Source organism: Jaculus jaculus, chromosome 7, assembly GCF_020740685.1.
Source record: "Jaculus jaculus isolate mJacJac1 chromosome 7, mJacJac1.mat.Y.cur, whole genome shotgun sequence".
Classification (NCBI taxonomy): domain Eukaryota; kingdom Metazoa; phylum Chordata; class Mammalia; order Rodentia; family Dipodidae; genus Jaculus; species Jaculus jaculus.
The window spans coordinates 89,060,131-89,081,427 of NC_059108.1; the positions used below are offsets into that span (position 1 = coordinate 89,060,131).

A 21,297-nucleotide genomic window follows, 5' to 3' on the forward strand; every position below is an offset into this window, starting at 1 on the left:
ATATTTTCCCTCTGCTATTCTTCCTTAAGTTTACACTGTTTCCCCTCTTAACTTCCTTCCATATGCTATATGTGTTTCTTCTAAATCTCCCTAGATACATCTATGTTCTATCTTCCATGTGCTTGTGGCTCTACCACAGTATTACCTTCAAAGCCTCAGTTTTTCTTAAATGAGCTTTATGAACTATCTTCCACGTGCTTCTGGCTCTACTTGAGTCTTTCCTTTAAAACCTCAACTTCTCTTAAATGAGCTTTATAAACCATGCAGTGCTTTCCACATGGGTGTTGTTTCCTACTTCCAATGTGTTTATAACTCTACTCTAGCCTTCTTTCTAGATCCCAGTTTCTCTTAAATAAACCCCACAATTTGTAATTTCTTCTTAAATAAACTTAATAATTCATAATATATCCTTCTTGAGTCTGTCTTTATCAATTCTTTGTTAAAGGTAGGACAGAACCTAAAATTGGGGTTTTTAAACTTGTGGGACCTCTCCTGAAACCCCAAATCCTGCATTATTACTACATATTAGTGGCTCCTAGAACCATGTGTACTTCATTGCCCTCTTGCCTGCATTTCTCAGGCTTCCAAAACCAGTACCAGGTCAGCAACATAGCCAAATTTGTACATCCAGGGGCAAATAAAACTTGACATTGAGGAGCAGGATACTATATCAGAATTCTTCCTTCAAGCCTCTTCCAAGTAAAAAAATTTCATTCCTACTAACTTGAGTCTTCCTCTGTGGGTTGGATTTCATCCTCAAGGTCTCTTTTAAGTTTTCCCAAAACAAAACAGTTGTCCTACCTTTAATGGTGATAATCTTCTAACAATTATAGCTTAAGTGGCCAAAAACCAGTCTCTGTGCCTATAACTTTAAACTTACTTACATTTCTTTCTGTGACAAACTTTACATATTTCTACTTTCTATTCAATACCAAGCACATCAGTGGATTACTTTTTGTTGTTGTTGTTTTGTTTTGTTTTGGAGGTAGGGTCTCACTTTATCCCAGGCTAACCTGGAATTCATTATGTAGTCCCTGGGTGGCCTCGAACTCACAGCCCTATCTCTGCCTCCCGAGTGCTGTGATTAAAGGCGTGTGCTTCCATGCCCAGCCAGTGTATTACTTATAAATTCAACGTTGCTCAAATTCTCAAGACATGGGCAGAATGCACCTAGCCTTTCTGGCAGTAGCCCAGTTCCAACCAAGGTATTTTCTTCCCTTTTGAAATTTCATAAGCTAAGCCTTCACAGTCCACAGTTCTGTCTGCATTTAGAATTCTTAAACTCTTACCAGAAAAACCCATCATGTTCTGCTTACAGTGCTGAAAGGCTTCCTTTGTTCAAAGTACTGTATTCCTCCACAAACACATTCCAAAAAAACAACAACAACAAAAAACCCCACATAGTCAGATTCATCACAGGAACAACCCCACTTTCACTTCCAATTTTCTGTTGTACTTACTATCTCATTGCCAGGATGGGACAAAACACCCAACCTGCAGCAGATTATGGAGGAATGTGTTTATTTCAGGCTTATAATTTCCAGGGAAAGCTTCATCATGGAGAGGAAGCTGGGTAACTTCATCATACATCTACATCAGAGAGCAAATGACCAGCCAGAGCTCAAGCTGTCTCTAAAACACTGTGGGGCTGGGACACTCCTCCTCCAGCAGGATCTGCCTGTTGGAGGCTAAGTATGAAGTTTAATCAAAAATCCTAAAACTATGGAGGGCATTCACATTCAAATCACCACACTTGACCTACTGACTTCCCTTGGCACTAGTCAGTCAGGGGAGGAGGAGGCAAGGCTCCAGGGTATACCTTCCCACCTTATGGCTCCTATGATATTTCCTGTCCATATTTCCTGAGCCTTGTAGGGAATGTTGTAAGTCTCCTTTAGTGTTGAGCTCTCTGCAGCCTCTGAATTTCTTCTTTGATGAGTTTTGTGTCTCCTCAGTGTATTCTATCATCTCCCTGGAAGAGGTTGTCAGACGACCAGTGAGAGAAGCACTTGTTTTTAAATTGCCACTTCTTCTGTAATGTCTCCTGGGCCCTGGAAGATGTGATAGAGATGACTCATCTAGTGCTAGGCAGTCAGCTGTCTTTTCTTGTCATTTTGATGGATCTTGATTCTGCCTGGTATTCACTGCTTTCTGTGAAAAGCAGATTCTCCAATAGAGTGAAACTAGCATGGTTTTAAGGGGATAAGCATAGTCTCTTAAAGACTTTTGAGTGGGCACATTCTCTCTTCTTAGCCAGAGAAGAGTGGGAGCTTCTCTCTAGAGTCTTTGACCTTTCTAGGCATAGAATTCTGAACTAGTTCTCAGTGCCAGGTATGAATTCCCTCACACTGAATGAACCTCATATCCAGTCAGAGGGCAGTTGATTGCCCATATAGGCTGTGTACCATTATTGTACAGGTGTGCACATCTTGCCCAGCTGGTTGATTATGTAGCTTACAGGCTTCACTGCTTGTTCATTATCCTTTAGGTGTTTGCATAGTACTTTTCTAGCACTATGAGGAGTAGCCAGCAGGGAGGTGGCTTCCATCTCAGTTTCAGCATGATCTCTCAATGTCCTGTGACTGCAGCCTGTGATGTCTTCATATAAGTAGCACACACTAACCAATTAGGAGCTCCAACCTGTGGTGTCTTCAGCAATAGGGTCTTATCATTTAGTTCTGTTAGGTAGCCAAGTGCTTTGGAAGTGGCCTGGATTGTTTTTGGTGATTTCTTGGGCTTTTCTGCCCAGCAACTCACTGCGGGTGGGGGGGGGGAGAGCTAGCCCAATGTACCTGCAACAGCCTATGGTTTTAGTGTCAAGTGTGGTGCTTCTGGCCAAACTATCCCTCTCTTTATATCTCTTTCTTTCTAAGCGAATTGCATTTTTTAATTAACTAACAAAAAGTAGGTTTCTATGGCATTGATTCATGTCATCATTAATTGTGCACATCTCCCCATGCCCTTCCCTCCCTTACTCCTAGGTTCTCCAGTCCCTTCTACCCCCTGTGTTTTGTCCCACTATTTGTCTGTCATGTATCCCCTCCTCTCATCCCTTTCTACTTCTCTTACCAAGCTTCATTCTAGCTTCCTAACCACTACTACTGATGCTCACTGCAACTGGTACAAATCAAACTATTCCATTTTCTGATCTACGTATGAGAAAGAACATGCATCATTTGTCTTTCTTAGCCTATGTAACCACACAGAGTAAATTTTTTTCAGGTCTATCCATTTTCTTGCAAGTTTTATAATTTCATTTTTCCTACCACTGAGTAAAATTCTATTATGTATATTACCACATCTTCATTATGCATTTTTCAGTTGATGGGCATCCAGGTTGATTCCATTTCCTAGCTGTTGTGAACAGAACAGCAACAAAGATAGGTGTACAAATATCTATAGTAAAGTGTAGAGTCTTTAGAGTATATACCCAGAAGTGATATAGCTGGATCAAATGGTAGATCTATTTTTAGATTTTTGAGACACCTCCATGCTGATTTCCATAGTGGTTGTACAAGTTTGCACTCCCACCAACAGTGGATGAGGCTTCTTTCCCCACACCCTCACAAGCATTTTATATCATTTGATTTTTTTGATGATAATTATTCCAACCAGTGTGAGTTGAAATCTCAAAGTAGTTTTAATATGCATTTATCTGATGACTAAAAATGTAGAACATCTTTTTAGATATTTATTGACCATTTCTATTTCTTCCTTTGAGAACTTTGCTTAATACCATGCTCAGTTTTTTGAGTGAGTTGATGGATTTTTTATTGCTTAGATTTTTAGTTATTTGTATATTCTAGATATTAATGCTTTCATATGTATAGTTCAAATACTTTATTTTTGACAAAGATGCCAAAAACACTCACTTGAGAAAAGATAAGAATTTCAACAAATGTTGCTGGGAAAACTGCATTATTCCTTGCAAAAGAATGAAACTAGATCTTCATCTTTCATCCTGCACAAAAGTCAACTCCATATGGATCAAGGACCTCAATGTAAGACCCGAAATTATAAAACAATTAAAGGAAAATGGGAAAACATTTCAAGATATAGAAGTCTGGAAATCCTTGCTGAATAGTACTCCACTGGCCTAGATAATAAGACAAACAAAACAAATGCAACTTCATGAAACTAAAATATGACTGTACAACTAAGAAAAGTACTAAGTCAAGAGGAAACATAATGAATGGAACAAAATCTTTGTCAGAGAGATATGTCAGAAGATTTATATGTAGGATATATAAAGAACTCAAAACATTATTTCAAGATTATTGAGATGGAAGTTTAGAGTGTTGATTTAACATGCACATTTTTCTCACATGCACATTTGATTCAAAAACATTCCCTCTTAGCACTGCTTTAGTTTTGTCCAAAAATTTACTATGTTATATTTTTACAGGAATGTCTTTGTGCATATGTGTATATTTATAGTGCTTGTGTGCACAATGCCAACATATATAATGTGTGTGGAGGCTAGGGGTCAACCTCAGATGTTATTCTAAGGAATGACATCATGAGATAGGTTCTCTTGACCTGGAGCTCACCAATTAGGCTAAACTAGGTAACCAGTGATACCCAGGGATGCTTCTGTCTCCATCTTTGCAGCACTAGGATTACTGGGCATAACTATGACCAGCTTTTTCTTTTTTGTTGTTGTTGTTTTTTGTGTGTTCCAAGGTCGGGTCTCACTCTAGCTCAGGCTGACCTGAAATTCACTATGTAGTCTCAGGGTGACCTCAAACTCACCTACCTCTGCCTCACGAGTTCTGGGATTAAAGGCATGTACCACCACGCCCGGCTCTTTCATGTGAGTTTTGGGAATTGAACACAAGTCCTCGTTGTTGTGACAGAATCATTTTACTAACTGAGCTGTCTCCTCAACCCCCATATGTATTTGATAAATATTTTATTCATAGATTGTTTAGAAATGTATTATTTGGATTCCAGGTGCTTGTCCTTTACTATTAATGTATAAAGTAGAGCAACATTAACTTTTCATTTTTGATTTGTACTTTTTCTATTATGGTCAAAGAATATGCTATATATGATTTTAGTTCTTCTGAATTTATTGTAATTTGTTTTGTGACCTCTCATATGATATATCTTAGTATATGATCTGAGGACATTTGAAAATAATGTGTATCCTGCTTCTGTTTTGTGGATTATCTATAAATATTGGTTGTATAATGCTATTGAATGGTGTTGTTATTCTGTAACCTTGGGTTGCTTTGTGTAATTTCTTTGCTTGGAGGTATTTTTCATGGATTTTTTTTTATTGTGGGTTTTTGTTTTGTTTTGTTTTATTATTATTTTGTTTCTGTGTTCCTTTTCCTGTCTTCTTCTATGTTAAAACAATTTTTGAAATCCAAAATGCTTTCGGTGCTTTTCAGTGTATCTCAGTTTAATTCTTTTAATATTGTTGCTGTAGTTCCTACAGTATGTAGAGATGTTATCCTGTTTATTGATGTCATATGACCATTTCTAACAGACTAGAGAAACTTTACCTATTTTAATTTTCATTTATCCTCCTTAGTTATTAGTATAATTATTTTAAATATACCCATAGCATATATTTAGAACTATATTGGATATTATTACAGATTTTCCTTCAATAATCAAAGATAATTTTAAAGTTTGTGTTTATTATTTATTTTCCTGTATGCATCTGTACACCAAAGTCTCTTTCCCCTACAACTGAATACCAAATGCATATGCTACTTTTTTTATCCAGCTTTATGTAGGTGGCTAAGGAATTGAACCTGGGCTTTGCATCAAGTGTCTGAGCCATCTCCCCAACCCCAGCAAATATAATTTGAAAAACCCAAATGGGCCTATTGTGTTTTATCATATTTTGTTTACAGTGTTTGTCAATCCTGCAATTTCTAATTTTTGGTCTTTTATCATTTGCTTTATGTTTAGATGATGTCTGTCAGCAATTTTTTTTTTTTTTTTGGTATAGATCTGCTCAGTAAAAATTCTCTTAGTTTCCTTTTATCTGAGAATAGTTTGGCTTCTGCCTTTGTTCTTCAAACATATTTCTTCAGACCTGGGATTATAGATTGCCAGATCTTTTCTTTCTACTTTTCAAAAGAAATGTTCCATTTTCTTTTGGATTCAGTAGTTTCTGACTAGAAATCTTAACTAAAATTGGTGTTCCCTATATGCAAGATGCCATTCTTTTTGTATTGTTAAGATTCTTTGTATTGTTATTTGTTTTAAGAAGTTTAACTAAGATATCTTTTTATGAGCTAGTATTAACTTTTTTTGCTTATTTTATTTTTTAGTTCTAGATGTTCTGATGTATTTCATTTCATCCTCTATTTCTTATATCTTATGAGAAGCATAAAGTTTCTATTCCATTTGAAAGTAATTTACATCTTATTTTATGTGATATTTTTATTTATTTGCAAGTAGAGAGAGAAAGGAAGAGAGAGAGAGAATGGGCACGCCAGGACCTCTAGCCATTGTAAACAGACTCTAGAAGTATGCATCACTTTGTGTACTCAGCTTTACGTGGATACTGGGGAATTGATCCTGGGTCATTAGGCTTTGCAGGCCACCACCTTAACTGCTGAACCATCTACCCAACCTATTTTTTGTAACTACTATACTGTTTTAGCAATATCCATAAAAATCATTTCATACTTTATATGATAGAATTTGCAGTAAACTTTATGACCTGTGCAGTGGTATGCTGTAGAAGAGGCTTAGTGAATATAATCCCTTCCTGTGCTACTTCCTATGTCACCAAACTCGTTATACAAACAATACACTCTTGGATCATTAGGAACCAGCACTACATCAGTTCCAAGTGCCACTGAATAGATATCATAATGGAGTCTTAGGATTAATTGTATAAATTGCTACATTTCATAGCTAGCCAATGAATTAAAAAACTATATTTAGTTTCTGCCATTCTATCAGAGAAAATATGTCAAAATAATAAATATGTTAACTAATATATCTACTATGATATTCTTGAAAACCTGTTTAGTATGCTCTTATATTGTAACAAGAAATTATTATTCTCTCTGAAATAACTTTAGAAATTCATTTCTTTGGGTTTTTGTTGTTTGTTTGCTTGTTGAGGTAGGGTCTCACTCTAGTCCAGACTGACCTGAAATTCACTATGTCTGAGGGTGGCCTTGATTTAATGGAGATCATTCTACCTCTGTCTCATAAGTTTGGAGACTAAAGGCATGTGCCACCACACCTGGCTGTTTCTTTAAGTCATTTGTAAGGAAAGAGGAGGCAAATTAGTAATATCCCTAGATGATCTGACTTACTGATTAAATCACTTCACCAACACTCTTAACAATTCTGAATATTTTCTTCAATCTGGATATTATTCTGAATTAAGTTTTGTTGGAACATAAGCTACTTTTCTCAAAAAATGAGCATGGATGTCTACTATTATTTTCTTGAAAGGTTCTTAGTAAATTTTAAAATATTTTTAGTAGCATACAAAAAATTAAGTTTCATTATGGCATTATCAAACAAGATTTGCTTTTGTTTTCCTTTTCTCCCCTTTCTCCCTATTTCCCTTCCCATTTGTGCCATCCCCTCATCATAACCTCCTTGCTACTTTCATTTTGCTGCTGCCCCTTTTCCCTCTCATGGTCCCCTATCTGGCTTCGTAGTTTTATCAGTTACTTACTTTCTCCTTGCTGAGAGACACAATACCTGACCAGAAGCAGCTTATAAGGAAAGAATATATTTCCATCACACAGTTTCCAGTGAGATTTTCATCATGATGAATAAAAGTTAAAAGCCAGGTATCACATCATTTTATTAGCAGGAAGGAAGTAGTAAAAGCGTTCTGAGCATAACAAGCAGGGCTAGAATATAATACCTGAAGGCCCACCCCCACTTGGCCCATGTAGCAGGTATGTTTTCATTGTTTGGATGAAACACTTGCATAAAGTATCTTATGGGAAAAAAAGATTTATTTCAGGTAGGGTATCACTTACAGTTTTAAGAAGAAACTCCATCATGTTAGAGAAAGGCTTGGGCAACCAGCTCACAACTTGACATACCTTAGGAGAAAGATGCAAGAACTAGCGGACCCTGAACACTAGCTGGCTTTTACCTTTCAATGGCTGTACCAGTTAACATCAAAGTAGGCAACCTAATTACAAACACTTGAGGCTGTGGGGGACATTTTACATTCAAACCACCCCAACCTGCCAAAAGTTCCACAACCTTTTCAGATAACACTATCACCTGGGGATCAGGCATTCAAATCCATAAGGCTGTATGGGACATTTTACTTTCAAACTACATTTCACCCGGGCCAACATAGACTCATGACCTTCTCATGCTGCAAAATGCATTCATTTCCAACTTTAAAATTTCCCATAATCTTTACCAGTCCCAACACTGTCCACCAGTCTGAAGTCCAATGTCTCATCTGAGACTCAAGGCAATGTCTTAACCATGAGCCATGTAAAAGTAAAACAAAATGCATATTCCCTATCCCTTGAAATGTTATATTTGTTAAAACCACTTGTTCTTTCATGTAATTAAAGCCTTATATTAGTTATTTTATTTATACTTATTGTGGCTGGGAAACATGGCAGCAGGAACAGCAGTCCAGCTTGTCTCATTGCATTTACTGTCTGGAAGCAGAAGGTGAGCATGAAGCAAGGAGGGACTATATAACTTCAAGGCTCATCTCCTGCAGCCCACTTCCTCCAGAAAAGTTCCACCTCCTCAAGATCTACAACCTTCCCAAACAGCACCACCAGCCAGAGACCAAGTATTCAAACATAGACCTATGGAAACATTTTGCGCTCAGACTACAAGAGGTCTGAATTATCTTTTCTGAACTTTTAAGTTGGAGGGCCTTTCTAAATATCTAAGTGGAGGGTTAAGTTCTTCCATTATTATGGTGTCAAGATCTATGTGAACTTTATTTACTTTGTTGGGTTTTTTTGTTTGTTTGTTTGTTTAGTACTTGTGTTGAAGTTACTTTCTCATGGCTGGGACAAACACCCAACCAGAAATAACTTATGGAAGGAGAGGGTTGTTTGTTTGTTTTTTTTTGTTTTGTTTTTTTAGGGTTGCAGAATCCAAGGCAAGTTCTATGATGGTGGAAGAAGTTTGCTCACTTCAGCATCATTATCAGAGAAAAGCAGTTGCCAACAGCAGCAAATACCACTGTCAGAGCTCAAACTAAATATGAACATGCCTTAGGATTGGGAACCCCAATATTTAGTGCATAAATGTTTACAGTTATTATGTGTTCCTAATAAATTGTTACCTTTATTACTATGTAGTGGCCATCTGTTTCTTTTAACTAGCTTCAGTTAGAAATATGCTTTATCAGATATAAGATAGCTATGCCTGATGATTACAATTTCTGCTTGCTTGGCACATTCATTTCTATCCTTTGACATTCCATTTTGGATATTTTTACTAGGTAGATATGTTCCTTAGAGACAAGAGATAGATGTTTCTTGTTTTTTAATCTAGCCAGTCTGCATCCTTTTTGTTGGTTTGTTCATTTGTTTGTTTGTTGTTGGTTTGGTTTATCAAGGTAGGGTTAGACCAGGCTGACTGTAATTTGCTACGTAGTCTCAGGCTGGCCTCAGACTTACAGCAGTACTCCTGCTTGCTGAAATTAAAAGCATGCTCCACCATTCCCAGCTCTAGTCAGGATCTTTTTAGTGATCAGTTTTAAATGCCTCTTTTGTTTGGATGTCAACATCTTTCTTCAGTTTTGAGAACTTTTCTGCTATAATTTCATTAAATAATCTGTCTATTCTTTTTTTTTCAATTTTATTTCTGCTCTTTCTGCTTAGTAGATTCTAATGTTTGGTGTCTTGAAGTTATACCAGAATTTCTGGAAGTATGGCTCATGTTCTTTTGTTTGATATTTTTTCTTTACATATTTCTGTGTATCATTCCACCGACTTTGTCTTCCATCCCTGCAATTTGTAAAAAAAAAAAAAAAAAAAAAAAAGATTTTTGGGAAAGTACCATTTATGCTGATGCTTAATGGATGAATAGGAGTTTGTTGGGAAGCCTAGAATGAAAGGCAGTGCACACAAATGCCTTAGCAGGAAAAAAAGCTTTTAGTATTTAAGAAACTGTCTGGATAAAAAGTAAGAAGTAGAGAAGCCAGATTATGCAGACTGGTGAGGCCAAATGAATGGCCACATGGAGGAAGATGACTGGGCTCAAAGTCTGGTTCTATGAAGGGGAGGGTCTTGGTTAAATTACTTCTTTCAATTTCTTCATTAGTCAAAATTATATATTAATACGTTTTCTTTTTGTTTGTTTGTTTTTGTTTTTGTTTTTCAAGGTAGGGTCTCACTCTGGCTCAGGCTGACCTGGAATTCACTGTGTAGTCTCAGGGTGGCCTCGAACTCTCAGCAATCCTCCTACCTCTGCCTCTCGAGTGTTGGGATTAAAGGCGTGCACCACCACACCTGGCTAATACATTTTCTTACAAAGCTTGTTTCCAGGTTTAGTGAGTTAAAACATACAATATTTTATTTTTAGAGACATTTTTCTGAGTGCCATGGTATGTTTCTGGAAAATATTAAGTGACATCTTTTTGAAAATCTCATTCCAGCTGCTGCTTCTGTTAGAGATTGTCTTGATATAAATTAAAAGTTTTCCAAGGCGTTTTGAATGATGAGGAGCACATCACATGTCCTGCACATCATTCTAATTTTACATGGTGTAACCAGTTGACCAGTTTAGCAACAATCTCTATTGTTAGGGATTAATTTAAATCCTGAAATGATATCTTTGATATGTCAACTGGCCTTGCCCCATATCCATTTTATTTCTACTTAATACCTACCCACAGTGAGAACACTATAAGCACTTATAGGTAACTTTAAAAAGAAAAATTTATAACCAATTTCCTCTGAAGAGTGTTAGATAAAATATCAGACTACAGGCCAGTGCTGAAGTTCTCTGACTAGCTTTTTCAGCTTTGAGAGTCATTGCTTCCTTCCTCATTACCAACCTGTGTTCTAGAGTTAGGTGATTATACTTTCAAGTCTCCAATCAGCATTTCCTTTGTATGCATATACTGAAAAGATTTTATTTAATAAAAAAGAACATCTCCTGTGTGGATTTTAAATTTCCCTTATTAAATATTTATATTTTCAAAATGTCTTTATTTAATTGAGTGAGGTGCTTGGTGCCATTTCAAAATAACCTCAGGTGGTAGGTGTAATGACATATCAAAGATCTGACCTTTAGCATTTTAGGATTCTATTTGTCTGCATTTTCTTCTGCATTCATTTAGTCTTAATTTATATGCTGTTTTTCTGTATGACTTAATGAGTAGATATATTCATCATAAACTTTATTCACCATAAAAATATATACCTTAGTACATGTCATTTCTCTGCAATCTGACTAGTGATTTTAACGTCATTTATGTCTCCACTGTGACAATGTAGAAGATTCTGTGTATAAGGCTGATTGGTATTTATACAAACCTCATTCATTCTCATTATGTGCTTAGCAGATAGACCTGGATCTCTAAACTCCTGCACATACTTTTATTTCTTACTTATTTGTAGTCATCTTATTATATCCTCTTATTTACCTAGAGATACTTTATTTTCCAATTCTCTGCTATTCCTTTTAAAGAAAATTGAATGTAATATTTACACTGACATAATTAAATTAACATCTTGCAGCATCTTTCTGTGTGCTTTAATAGAATAGATAATCATTTGTCTGGGTAGCTTTTAGCCCAGAAGCAGTTACAGAATAATGATCAATTATAATAATGTGGGATAAAAATTTCTTTTGTTTAATTTAAGTACTTCTATATTGATTTTTAGAAGTGAAGATTCCAGTATCAAATTAACCATTGGCCAGTCAGCTTACATTATTTATATTTAAATTATTTTTATATTTTCTCAGTTTACACAAATCATTATCTCAAGAAGAAAACTTGAAGGATCAGTTTAACCATACCCTTAGTACCTATGAAGAAGCCTTAAAAAACAGAGAGAGCATTGTTTCCATCACTCAACAGCAGAATGAAGAACTGGCTACCCAGCTGCAGCAAGCTCTGACAGATAAAGCAAATGTGGAGTCACAGCTTCAGTGTGCCCTCGAGGCTTCCCAAGTGGCCAATGAAAAAGTTCAGAAGTAAGTAAAATGAACTGGCATTAATTTTTAAACATTACAAATCAACCCATAGCAAAACAAAAGAAAACCACTTTGGGGAACTAAATACGTTTTTGTTGTTCATGCTACTGATGCGTTAAGAATAAGTAGATTGTAATAAATGAACTGTAGTTAATGTTTGCTATCAAAATGTCATTTTCTTGGAAATCATAGTATTATTTGGGACAAATTGTTCATATTTAACAATGAATACTGATAAGTCCATGAATGCCATACTACTTAAATTATTCCACACTCCCACAACAATAAGTAAAGTTATTTGCAAAAGGAGGAAACAAGTACATTATGATAGTCCTACTGGAGTTGCACTCATATGTGTGACCTTGTAGCCTGGAACCTCTTAGTGCATAGTATCCCACATGGTGAAATTAATTTGTGTGTGTCATTCTTCTGAAGTATTCAGTGCAAAAGTATATTTATTTTGAATGATCTTTGCATCTTTATTAGAATTTAAACAAACCTATATAATAAGCCAATCCTTATGAGAGCTTACAGAAAGTTAACTTACCAGGAAAGAAGTCAGTGTTCATTTATGGAACCTGAATGTTGTAGCAGAATTTTCTGAGGAAGCTTTAATAGAGCTTATCATTTTAACCTTCCTTATGTGTTGTTAACTGAAGTATATCATTCAAGTTACCTAATTACCTTCACTTTCCAACATCAATTTTTCCTCCATCTTTTTCAGTTTTACGATATACAGTTGTGCTTTCTTTAAGGTCTCTTATGTCCTACTACTTCCCATTTGGATAGAAATCATCTGAAACATTTTTCCAACATCTCTGCAATTATATTTAAATTAATAGAGCCCAAAGTCAGGTGAATCTCTAGTGAAAGCCATTTTCAAACATTTTAAGTATTGCAAATATTAAACTTCACTACCAGTGTACGTTGGAACTTTTGATTTAGATAACTGCTATATGTTTTATAGGCTTAAAGATTAGTTTAAATTCAGTCAGAAACTTACCACCATTCACAATGTGCATTAGCAATCTAAGAATACTAATTTATGGGAAAGTCTGTCTCATTTCACTGTAAATCGCAATTACTATACAGGTTCCTTTAGACCAATTAGATTTCTAATTTTTTTCAAAATGTTGTCAACTTTTTGTGCTTTTTTCTCCTTTCATATCTCATCAGCTAGTATTATCATTTTGTAAAAGAAAGAACTTTGGTACACCAGTAGTGTAAGCACTATCTCAGATAATGTCTTAAGTTAGATAATTTGAACTGATAAACAAGTTTGTATTTTCCTTATTATGTACATCTACCTATAAACATCACAACTTCAGTGGCATGGCACCACTCCATGGGTCATTTTCCAAACAAAGCTATATCACTTACAAAAGCTAAATGTGAAATTTAACTATCTAATCTTTTATTCTTATTTCCAACAAGACCTAGGTGAAATATTATGAGACTCTACTTTTCATGTGCAAGTCACTATTTCATTTTCAGTTTCCATCAGTTAGGTAAAGTGTTATTACAGTTTATATGGATATTAGTCTGGGTTGGCGTTGTGAGGTAGATAGGATGGTGAACCTCTGACATGATATGAATTAATACAACTATCTTTATAAGATAGTGTTAGTATCCTTCTTGTAAACTGTTGTTCTACTACAACAAACATTTTAGAGACTCCTTTGAAAATATGTCAGTGTTATAGTGAATGTAAAGAAGTTTGCATTTTCTCTTTTCCTTTCACCACCAAATTTCTTGAATAATGGATCGATAATAAGTAATTTTTCAAATCCCATATATTCTTCTACCACTTGTTACACTGTAGTTAACTTATTCTGAGATTGTTCTTTATTGGGTCATAAGTAATTGGTTAACTTCTAAATACATGTCCCATCTTAACCATATTTTTATTTTACAACTATATATGAATGTGGTAAAAATAAATAAAGATGCTCATATACCTTTAGCAATACTGTTTAAGGTTTAGCAATTTGGCCTTTGGGTTCAGAATGTTAAGTGTAAAAAATGTGCAAGTATAAACTTGGGCATTTTGTTTTGTTTTTAAAGATAACTGTTTATTAACTCATTTGAGAGAGACAGAGATAGAATGGGCATCTAGGGCCTCTAGCCATTACAAAGGAATACCAGATGCATGGGCCACCACGTGCATCTGGCTTACAAGGGTTCTTGAAAATCAAACTTGGGTCCTTAGGCTCCACAGGCAAGCACCTAAACTACTAAGCCATCTCTCCAGCCCAATAGTTTGTTTATTTCTTTGTAAATATAGAGGAAAATAGAAAGAGAATGGATGCACTAGGGTTTCTTTTCACTCACCATAAATGAATTCCAGATGCATGTGCCATTTGGTGCATCTGACTTTACATGGGTACTAGAAAATTGAACTTGGGCTTTTAGGTTTGGTAAGCAAGCACCTCTAACCACTGATCCATCTGTCCAGTCCATAGACATTTTATTTTAAAACATTGTTAATAGGGACAGTGATATGTCCATCTCAGCAGTGTTATAAAAACTAGATAAAATCATACATGCAAATGTTTTTCGGCAATACATGTTACACCTTCCCTTCTCCTCTTTTCTTAGCCTATGCTACATGCCTCATTCTTCAGAAGGGCTTTATTTTTTCAAGAATAAATGCCTCCTATGATACCAATTCAGCATAGAGGACATAAAAAATGGTTTAGATAGTTGTCAGATAGTTTTAGGTTTGAATTTCTACTTTCCTGCTTGTTGGCCATGAGATTTGATGCAAATTACTTACCTCCTGTATAGAAAAGTTCTTTTGATAAGCTCAGACAGTAACATGATTTAATGGTCTGAGTTCTTGTGAAAAATAAATTACATAACATGTCAGATACCTAGCACAGTACCAAAACAATCATAAGCATTGTAAAAATTCTATTATCACTGTCATTCTGTCCTTCCATAAAGCAAGACCAGCCCAATTATATCTTCTCTGCAAGTTGTCTGTAAGTTTCTTAGAAAAGAAAAATCACTCTCTTCTGTATGCGGTCATGGTATTTTTTAATGTATTAGAAGCTTTTCCATTTAAAAATATGTTCACTTTGCTAAACCTTATACCTCTAATATCCACAAATAAACTTGCTGGTTTATATTAGTTATGTTTATGTCTTTTCTACTTGACTATGAATCCCTTGAGAGTAGGAAATATGTTCCAAAATTCTACATGATATGTCTATTAAGTGCTTAATAAATATGAAAACAGGAAGATACAAAGCTTATATAAAGTCTGAGTTAAATATGACTTTTATGATCACATAACATTATTTTAAGAGTACTAGATTAGTAAAACACCCAAATGACAAATATAGTCAACTTTTATAATATTTATAGTATTTTAACTCTATCATTTAATACAATTCTATCCTGGTGTTTTGTTTTTTGTTTTTTTTCAGGGGTTTATATATCACCATTTTCTTTGCCTGTTACTACTGTTTCTTTTGAGGAATGTCTTCTGGCTATTTCTAAATCATCAACCATGTCCATCAGCTTTAGGCACTACCAACTGGCCAGATACTTTTTTAGATATTTTTAATTCATTTGAGAGAGAAAGACAAAGAGGCAGAGTGACTATGTGTACACCAGAGCCTCTTACCACTGCAAATGAACTCTATTTGCATGCCATACTTGTGCATCTGAATTTATATGGGTACTGGAGAATCAAACCCTGGCCATCAGGCTTTGCAAGCAAGTACCTTTAACTGCTGAGTCATCTCTCCAGCCCAGCATCCAGTATTTTCTCTCACTGCTCACTTTTCTCCTGAGCTCCTTAAACTGTATTTTCTCATTTCCTAAAGATACAGGACTCCATATTCTCCAGTATTTCCTGTCTGCTTTATGAACTTCAGCAGTTTCAGCAATCTCAGCACTATCCCTGTTCGTTCCCTGTTTTTCCTTTCACATTCCCTTTGTCACAGGTTTCTCTTCTATGCACATCTCCTGATCCCCCAACCCTTTACTAACTCTTTAGTTACTTGTATTGCTTCAGCTACTCATCTTCCCTAGTCTAGACTGTTGTAGTAATTGTAAAACTGACTTACCTCACTTGATTTTTCCATCTATTTTCCCTACTGATTTCACAGTTACCTTTCTAAAGCATAAACTAGGTCACATTATTTTCCTCTTTTAAACCCCTCAGGAACTTTCATCTCCCATAGCTTAAAGTATAAACAACATGACAGACGAGGTATAACACTAGCTTTCCTCAATTCTATTATCATTTCCTTTCATGACCCTTACCATATTTTTGTGCATGGTATTTCTTCTCTTTTTTTGCATGTATCTGTTTGTGTGGTATGTGTGTATGCATGTCATCATGTGAGTGAGCACATGTGTGAGTGTGGAGACCAGGGATTGACATCAGATGTCCTCCTTGGTTACTCTCCATCCTACTTGTTAAGGCAAGGGCTCTCATGTGAACCCAGCATTCACTGATTTGGCTAGTCTAGATAATCTTGACCCTGGGGATTCTTTGTCTCTTCTCTCCCAAGTACTGGGTCTGCAGGCAGGCCACCACACCCACTCAGCATTACCTAAGTGACTGGGATCCAAATTCTGGTCCTTGGACTCCCTTGACAAGTGCTTTATCCACTGAACCATCTGTCTAGCCCACTATTTCTACTTAAACATACACCTTTTAGTTCATTATGCCAAACTTTTGTTACTCTCTAAAAATGTTAATTCTATAGTGAGGTTAAAACTGACTTCTCAAATTTTTAAAAATTTTTTCTTCCTTCATTGTTTTCCTAGTACTTGATCCATGCTTTTATCAGGTTTTTATCAGAGGCCTAATCACCTCAGCATTATAAAAGTTTTGTATGCTTCCTACTTATTGCATTCTCACTAAGTGGAAATCCATCCCCTTGGGTTAAGCACTATGTACTTGTAATTGCTGTAACCTTTATATACTTGTATTTAAAAAAAAATAATAGGGTTGAGGAGATGGCTTAATAGTTAAAGGCACTTGCCTGAAAGCCTGGTACCCATATAAAGCTAGTTTCACAAAGTGGCTTATGCATCTGGAGTCCCTATACAGTGACAGGAGGCTCTGGCATGCCCATATTATTATTCTCTCTCTCTCCAAATAGAAAAAGTACTTATAAAACTTTTAGAAGAATTATACATCATGATTTAGCTTTAGTCATTTCCTAATACTAGGTTTTGGAGAGGGAAGCTATATAGAGGTACAGGTAAGTAAACAGTAGTTGAGCACAGAATCTTTGTGATAAAAACCTTTTTTTTTGCCAAGGACCATCTGTAATATTCATTTCTTAAAGTCAATAAACATACTAATCCATTAAATAATTGTTTTTCTAATCATAAGCCATTTCAAACTTGATGCTACATGCTATATTTTCCCTCTGTAGATTGATGTTGCCAAGTGGCCAGAAACAAAACTTTCATATGATTTTTTTAAATTTTTCTTTTTTAATTATTTGAGAGCAACAGACACAGACAGAAAGACTATCTAGAGGGAAAGAGAGAGAATGGGCGCGCCAGGGCTTCCAGCCTCTGCAAATGAACTCCAGACGCGTGCGCCCCTTTGTGCATCTGGCTAACGTGGGACCTGGGGAACCGAGCCTCGAACTGGGGTCCTTAGGCTTCACAGGCAAGCACTTAACCGCTAAGCCATCTCTCCAGCCCTCATATGATTTTTTTAATACCTGCTATGCCTAGCCTACCTAAGCATTACATACTTAAAAATATGAGTAATAACAACAATTAATTACACTTAATTTAATTATAATTAAAAGCTCTCTTAAAAATCTTGGTTTTACGTTCAAATACCTTTTGCCATATATTATCTGTACTATATGCCAGATTTAGTGATATGACTTGAATTCCCTTATTGACTTAAGTACGTAGTGAATAATTAGACAAATAGACAGAAAATTTTTGTAAACTTTAAACAGATTTTCAAGGAAAATAATGTGTCATATCTTCAGAACTTTCTGTTCATATTGTTTGGCAAAAAAAAAAAGAATCAATTACTTAAAATGTGTATATGGTCTACTTATTTAAATTTTATAAGATGATTAAAATATCAAAAATTAGGATAAAATATTTCATTTGATGGATTTTTTTAAGTTGTGAATTGCCTTTTGAAAATATAGAGGAATACTGCATCTTTGAATGATATTTACGGGGGTGGGAGAAAAAGAAAACATGTAAAGCTAACAAAAGTCTTTCCTGCCTCTTAGCCAAATATTGATGCTATGAAGAAGTTGATGTTACAAAGAAACTGAGAATTCTCAGCCTGGTTTCCCTGCTGATGAGTAAGAACTGTCTGCAGTTCCCTTCAAAGTGTCAAGGGAGTCACCATAGTGTCACACAAGGGTTCTTAACATAGAGCAAACATACTTTCCACAAACTCAGCTGCTTAATCTGTTTGCAGGTTGAATTATAAAACAGGATAGATGGCTCTGGGTGCTGGGAAGGAGAGCAAAGCCTTTCCATAGTTTCTTGTGTTTTAAAAAAAAAAGCTGCTATTTTCATCTGAAGAGTTCACTAAACTTTTTAGTTTTGTTACTAGGTCCACAATCTGATTTTAACAATAAAGAAAAGTAATTATACCCAAATATTTTTAGCAGCTTAATATGAAAATTCTCTGCTTTTTAACAAATTCCATGGTCTTTTCAGTAAAACTATTTTCCTTCAACTTTATCAAAAAAATACTTCATTGGGCTATCATTACAAGGCAACTATAGACTTGTTTGGATAATTTAAATACTTGTAGATTAAATCCAAAAATAAGTTTCATAAATTCTCAATTCAGCATGATGTAAATTAATATTTTATATAAATTTAAAGTTGACTTTAATTCACTAGTACTGATAATAAATAAGAATAAACTTTTCTAAAAATGGCTTTTCAAATTGCTCTTTAAGATTTAAAAGCTACTAGAATGAGACACTACCTCAGGAAAAAAAAAAAAAAGAAAGAAAGAAAAAAGATTTAAAAGCTATATTAAAAAGATATATACCTGAGTAAGTAATGGTTCAAATAATTAATTTATTTTCAAATGTCCATACCAATTAGCTTTGTAAACCACCTTCTAAATTTGTATCTAATTAGATGTAGACCTTTTCATTTACATGTGGAAGATTTACTCAGATAACTCCTAAGCATTGTTAGATATAAAATATCTTCACATGCTTAATTTATTGGATACATAAGCTTTTGCATAATATATTCTAGATTTGTGAATCATAAACATGCTTTTAAATTATATGGCTATGCACATAACTTTTGAAATATATCAATCTTGTCTGCCAAACAAGTGTACATTTTTTAAATGATCAATCCCATTAAATATTTGTATAGTGGATTGCCTTTTTCATTTGCATACCTAAAGTAAATTTCTTTAGATCTGTTTTTATTATCCTCAGAAAGAGTTACTATGTTTGATAGATGTATGATTATATTTATTTATTTATAAAAACAAAATAATTTGGGCTTAAGCAGCTCAGTTTAACATGAAGAAGATGTATAATTCCAGTTGTCTGTCTGTCTCTCTCCTTTATACTATGTGAGGATTAATAGAGGGTTATTAGGATTGAAACCTAACCCAGAATTTGAGATTCCAATGGAATAGAAAGTAAATGATCCAGGTTTAAGGAAAAAAAAAAAGGATCTCAGTGAATCCAAGATCCTGTACTTTACTTTATAAGCTAGATCTCTTATAGTTACTCTACAGAAAGGATAAAAGCAAGAATGAAAACATTAAATTACAGCATGACTTCTTGCATTAGATCTGCTTCCTCATTTCAGAAGCCACTTTCTAGTAAGGTTCAGAAATGTCTAGGTGGAGCTAGTATACATTTCTGCATACTGTGATAGATAAAAATGCTTCAGGCAAGCACAATAGGAAAGAATGAGAAAAAATGATCAAAAGACTAAAAGATAAGCAATCAATACTCTTTTAGTTTATGACTAAAGAAAGGCATGCATTCTTCTGTTTTGTTTTGTTTTGTTTTTCATTGAGCCCAGTACCACCACAAGGACTAAAAGTCAGAGACAAGATTATCGCTGTAGGGTAATTACAGAATCTACTTAGAATGATCATATACATTTTGACCAGAACTTGACTGGCTGAACACATACAATAGAAATTCTTAAATCTCAGATAAAGTGTAATTTTCATATATATGTGAACATAAGTTACTTAGAATTGATATATGGTATATCAAGTATAATTTTCCTTGATTTGGTTCTTACTGTTTAACTCATGTTAAGCTAGTTAGCTCCTGGGTACTTCTGTAAAATTAAAACTCATTGACTTACTTGAACATGGTTTAAGAATTTATATAAATAACTTATATAAAATATTATAAATTTTTTACAAAGACTACTTGATGACACCAATCCTAGAGAGCTTCAAAATATTTTAGAGTAGTAAAGTAGAAAATGAAGGTATTGTAGAAACAGATTTTTAGTTTTCATCATTCCTGCTTGGATGCTACCCAAGCTCATTGTACTTAATCTAATATGATTCCTATAAAGTATACTTGTGCTTGATATAACTAACTGGAATTTCCTCTTTACTTTCTCTGTGTTTAAACACATAGATATAATACATCTCGTTCATATAGAAAATGTATACAGTCTTATACAAGTAATGTGAGCTAATTTGCTTATAATAAATCCTCAACCAAAATCTGTTATATTTAAATCAATGAGTATTTTAAATTTTCTTAGTATGCATAGATTTTATTCTTAAAATATAATCAGAAAGAACTTTGTTGAACCTAAAAGTAAATGGAAACATAAATTCCGTTTGTATTTTGAGATACAGTGACTATTTCTTCCTTCTAGGCTGTCTCAATGTAACTTTGATGGTGAAATCAGAAACATGATGCATAGATAAACTTCATTCTTGATCACTTACATTTAAAAAGGAAAAATTGCAACACTATTAAATAGAAGACACCTGGAGTGTCTCTTCTTTCTTCATTATTTTGGTAAATATTCTTGAGCATCTTAACAGAAGCAGCCTATCGGTTCTTAACCTAAGTACAATATAGTGAAAAAAGTTATACTATTTTATGTTACTTTATCAGATGCTGCTGTAGAAAGACTGATGAGAAGTAAAATTTAAGATCCTCAAAACATAGCATAGAAAATAGAATT

The 21,297-nt window shown here is 34.7% G+C and overlaps 1 protein-coding gene across 9 annotated transcripts in view; it reads left to right on the top strand.

Annotated features, from left to right (window-relative positions):
- Mipol1 (mirror-image polydactyly 1) overlaps positions 1–21,297 on the top strand; it is a 378,948-nt gene that overhangs the window by 318,209 nt on the left and 39,442 nt on the right. For 8 of the 9 annotated variants that reach the window (XM_045155139.1, XM_045155144.1, XM_045155143.1 and 5 more), the window contains one exon: positions 11,902–12,132. The exons of the other annotated variant lie outside the window; for it this stretch is intronic. In XM_045155139.1, coding sequence (XP_045011074.1) covers positions 11,902–12,132 — 231 coding nt within the window. The remainder of the gene's footprint in view (positions 1–11,901; positions 12,133–21,297) is intronic. 9 annotated transcript variants of the gene reach the window in all.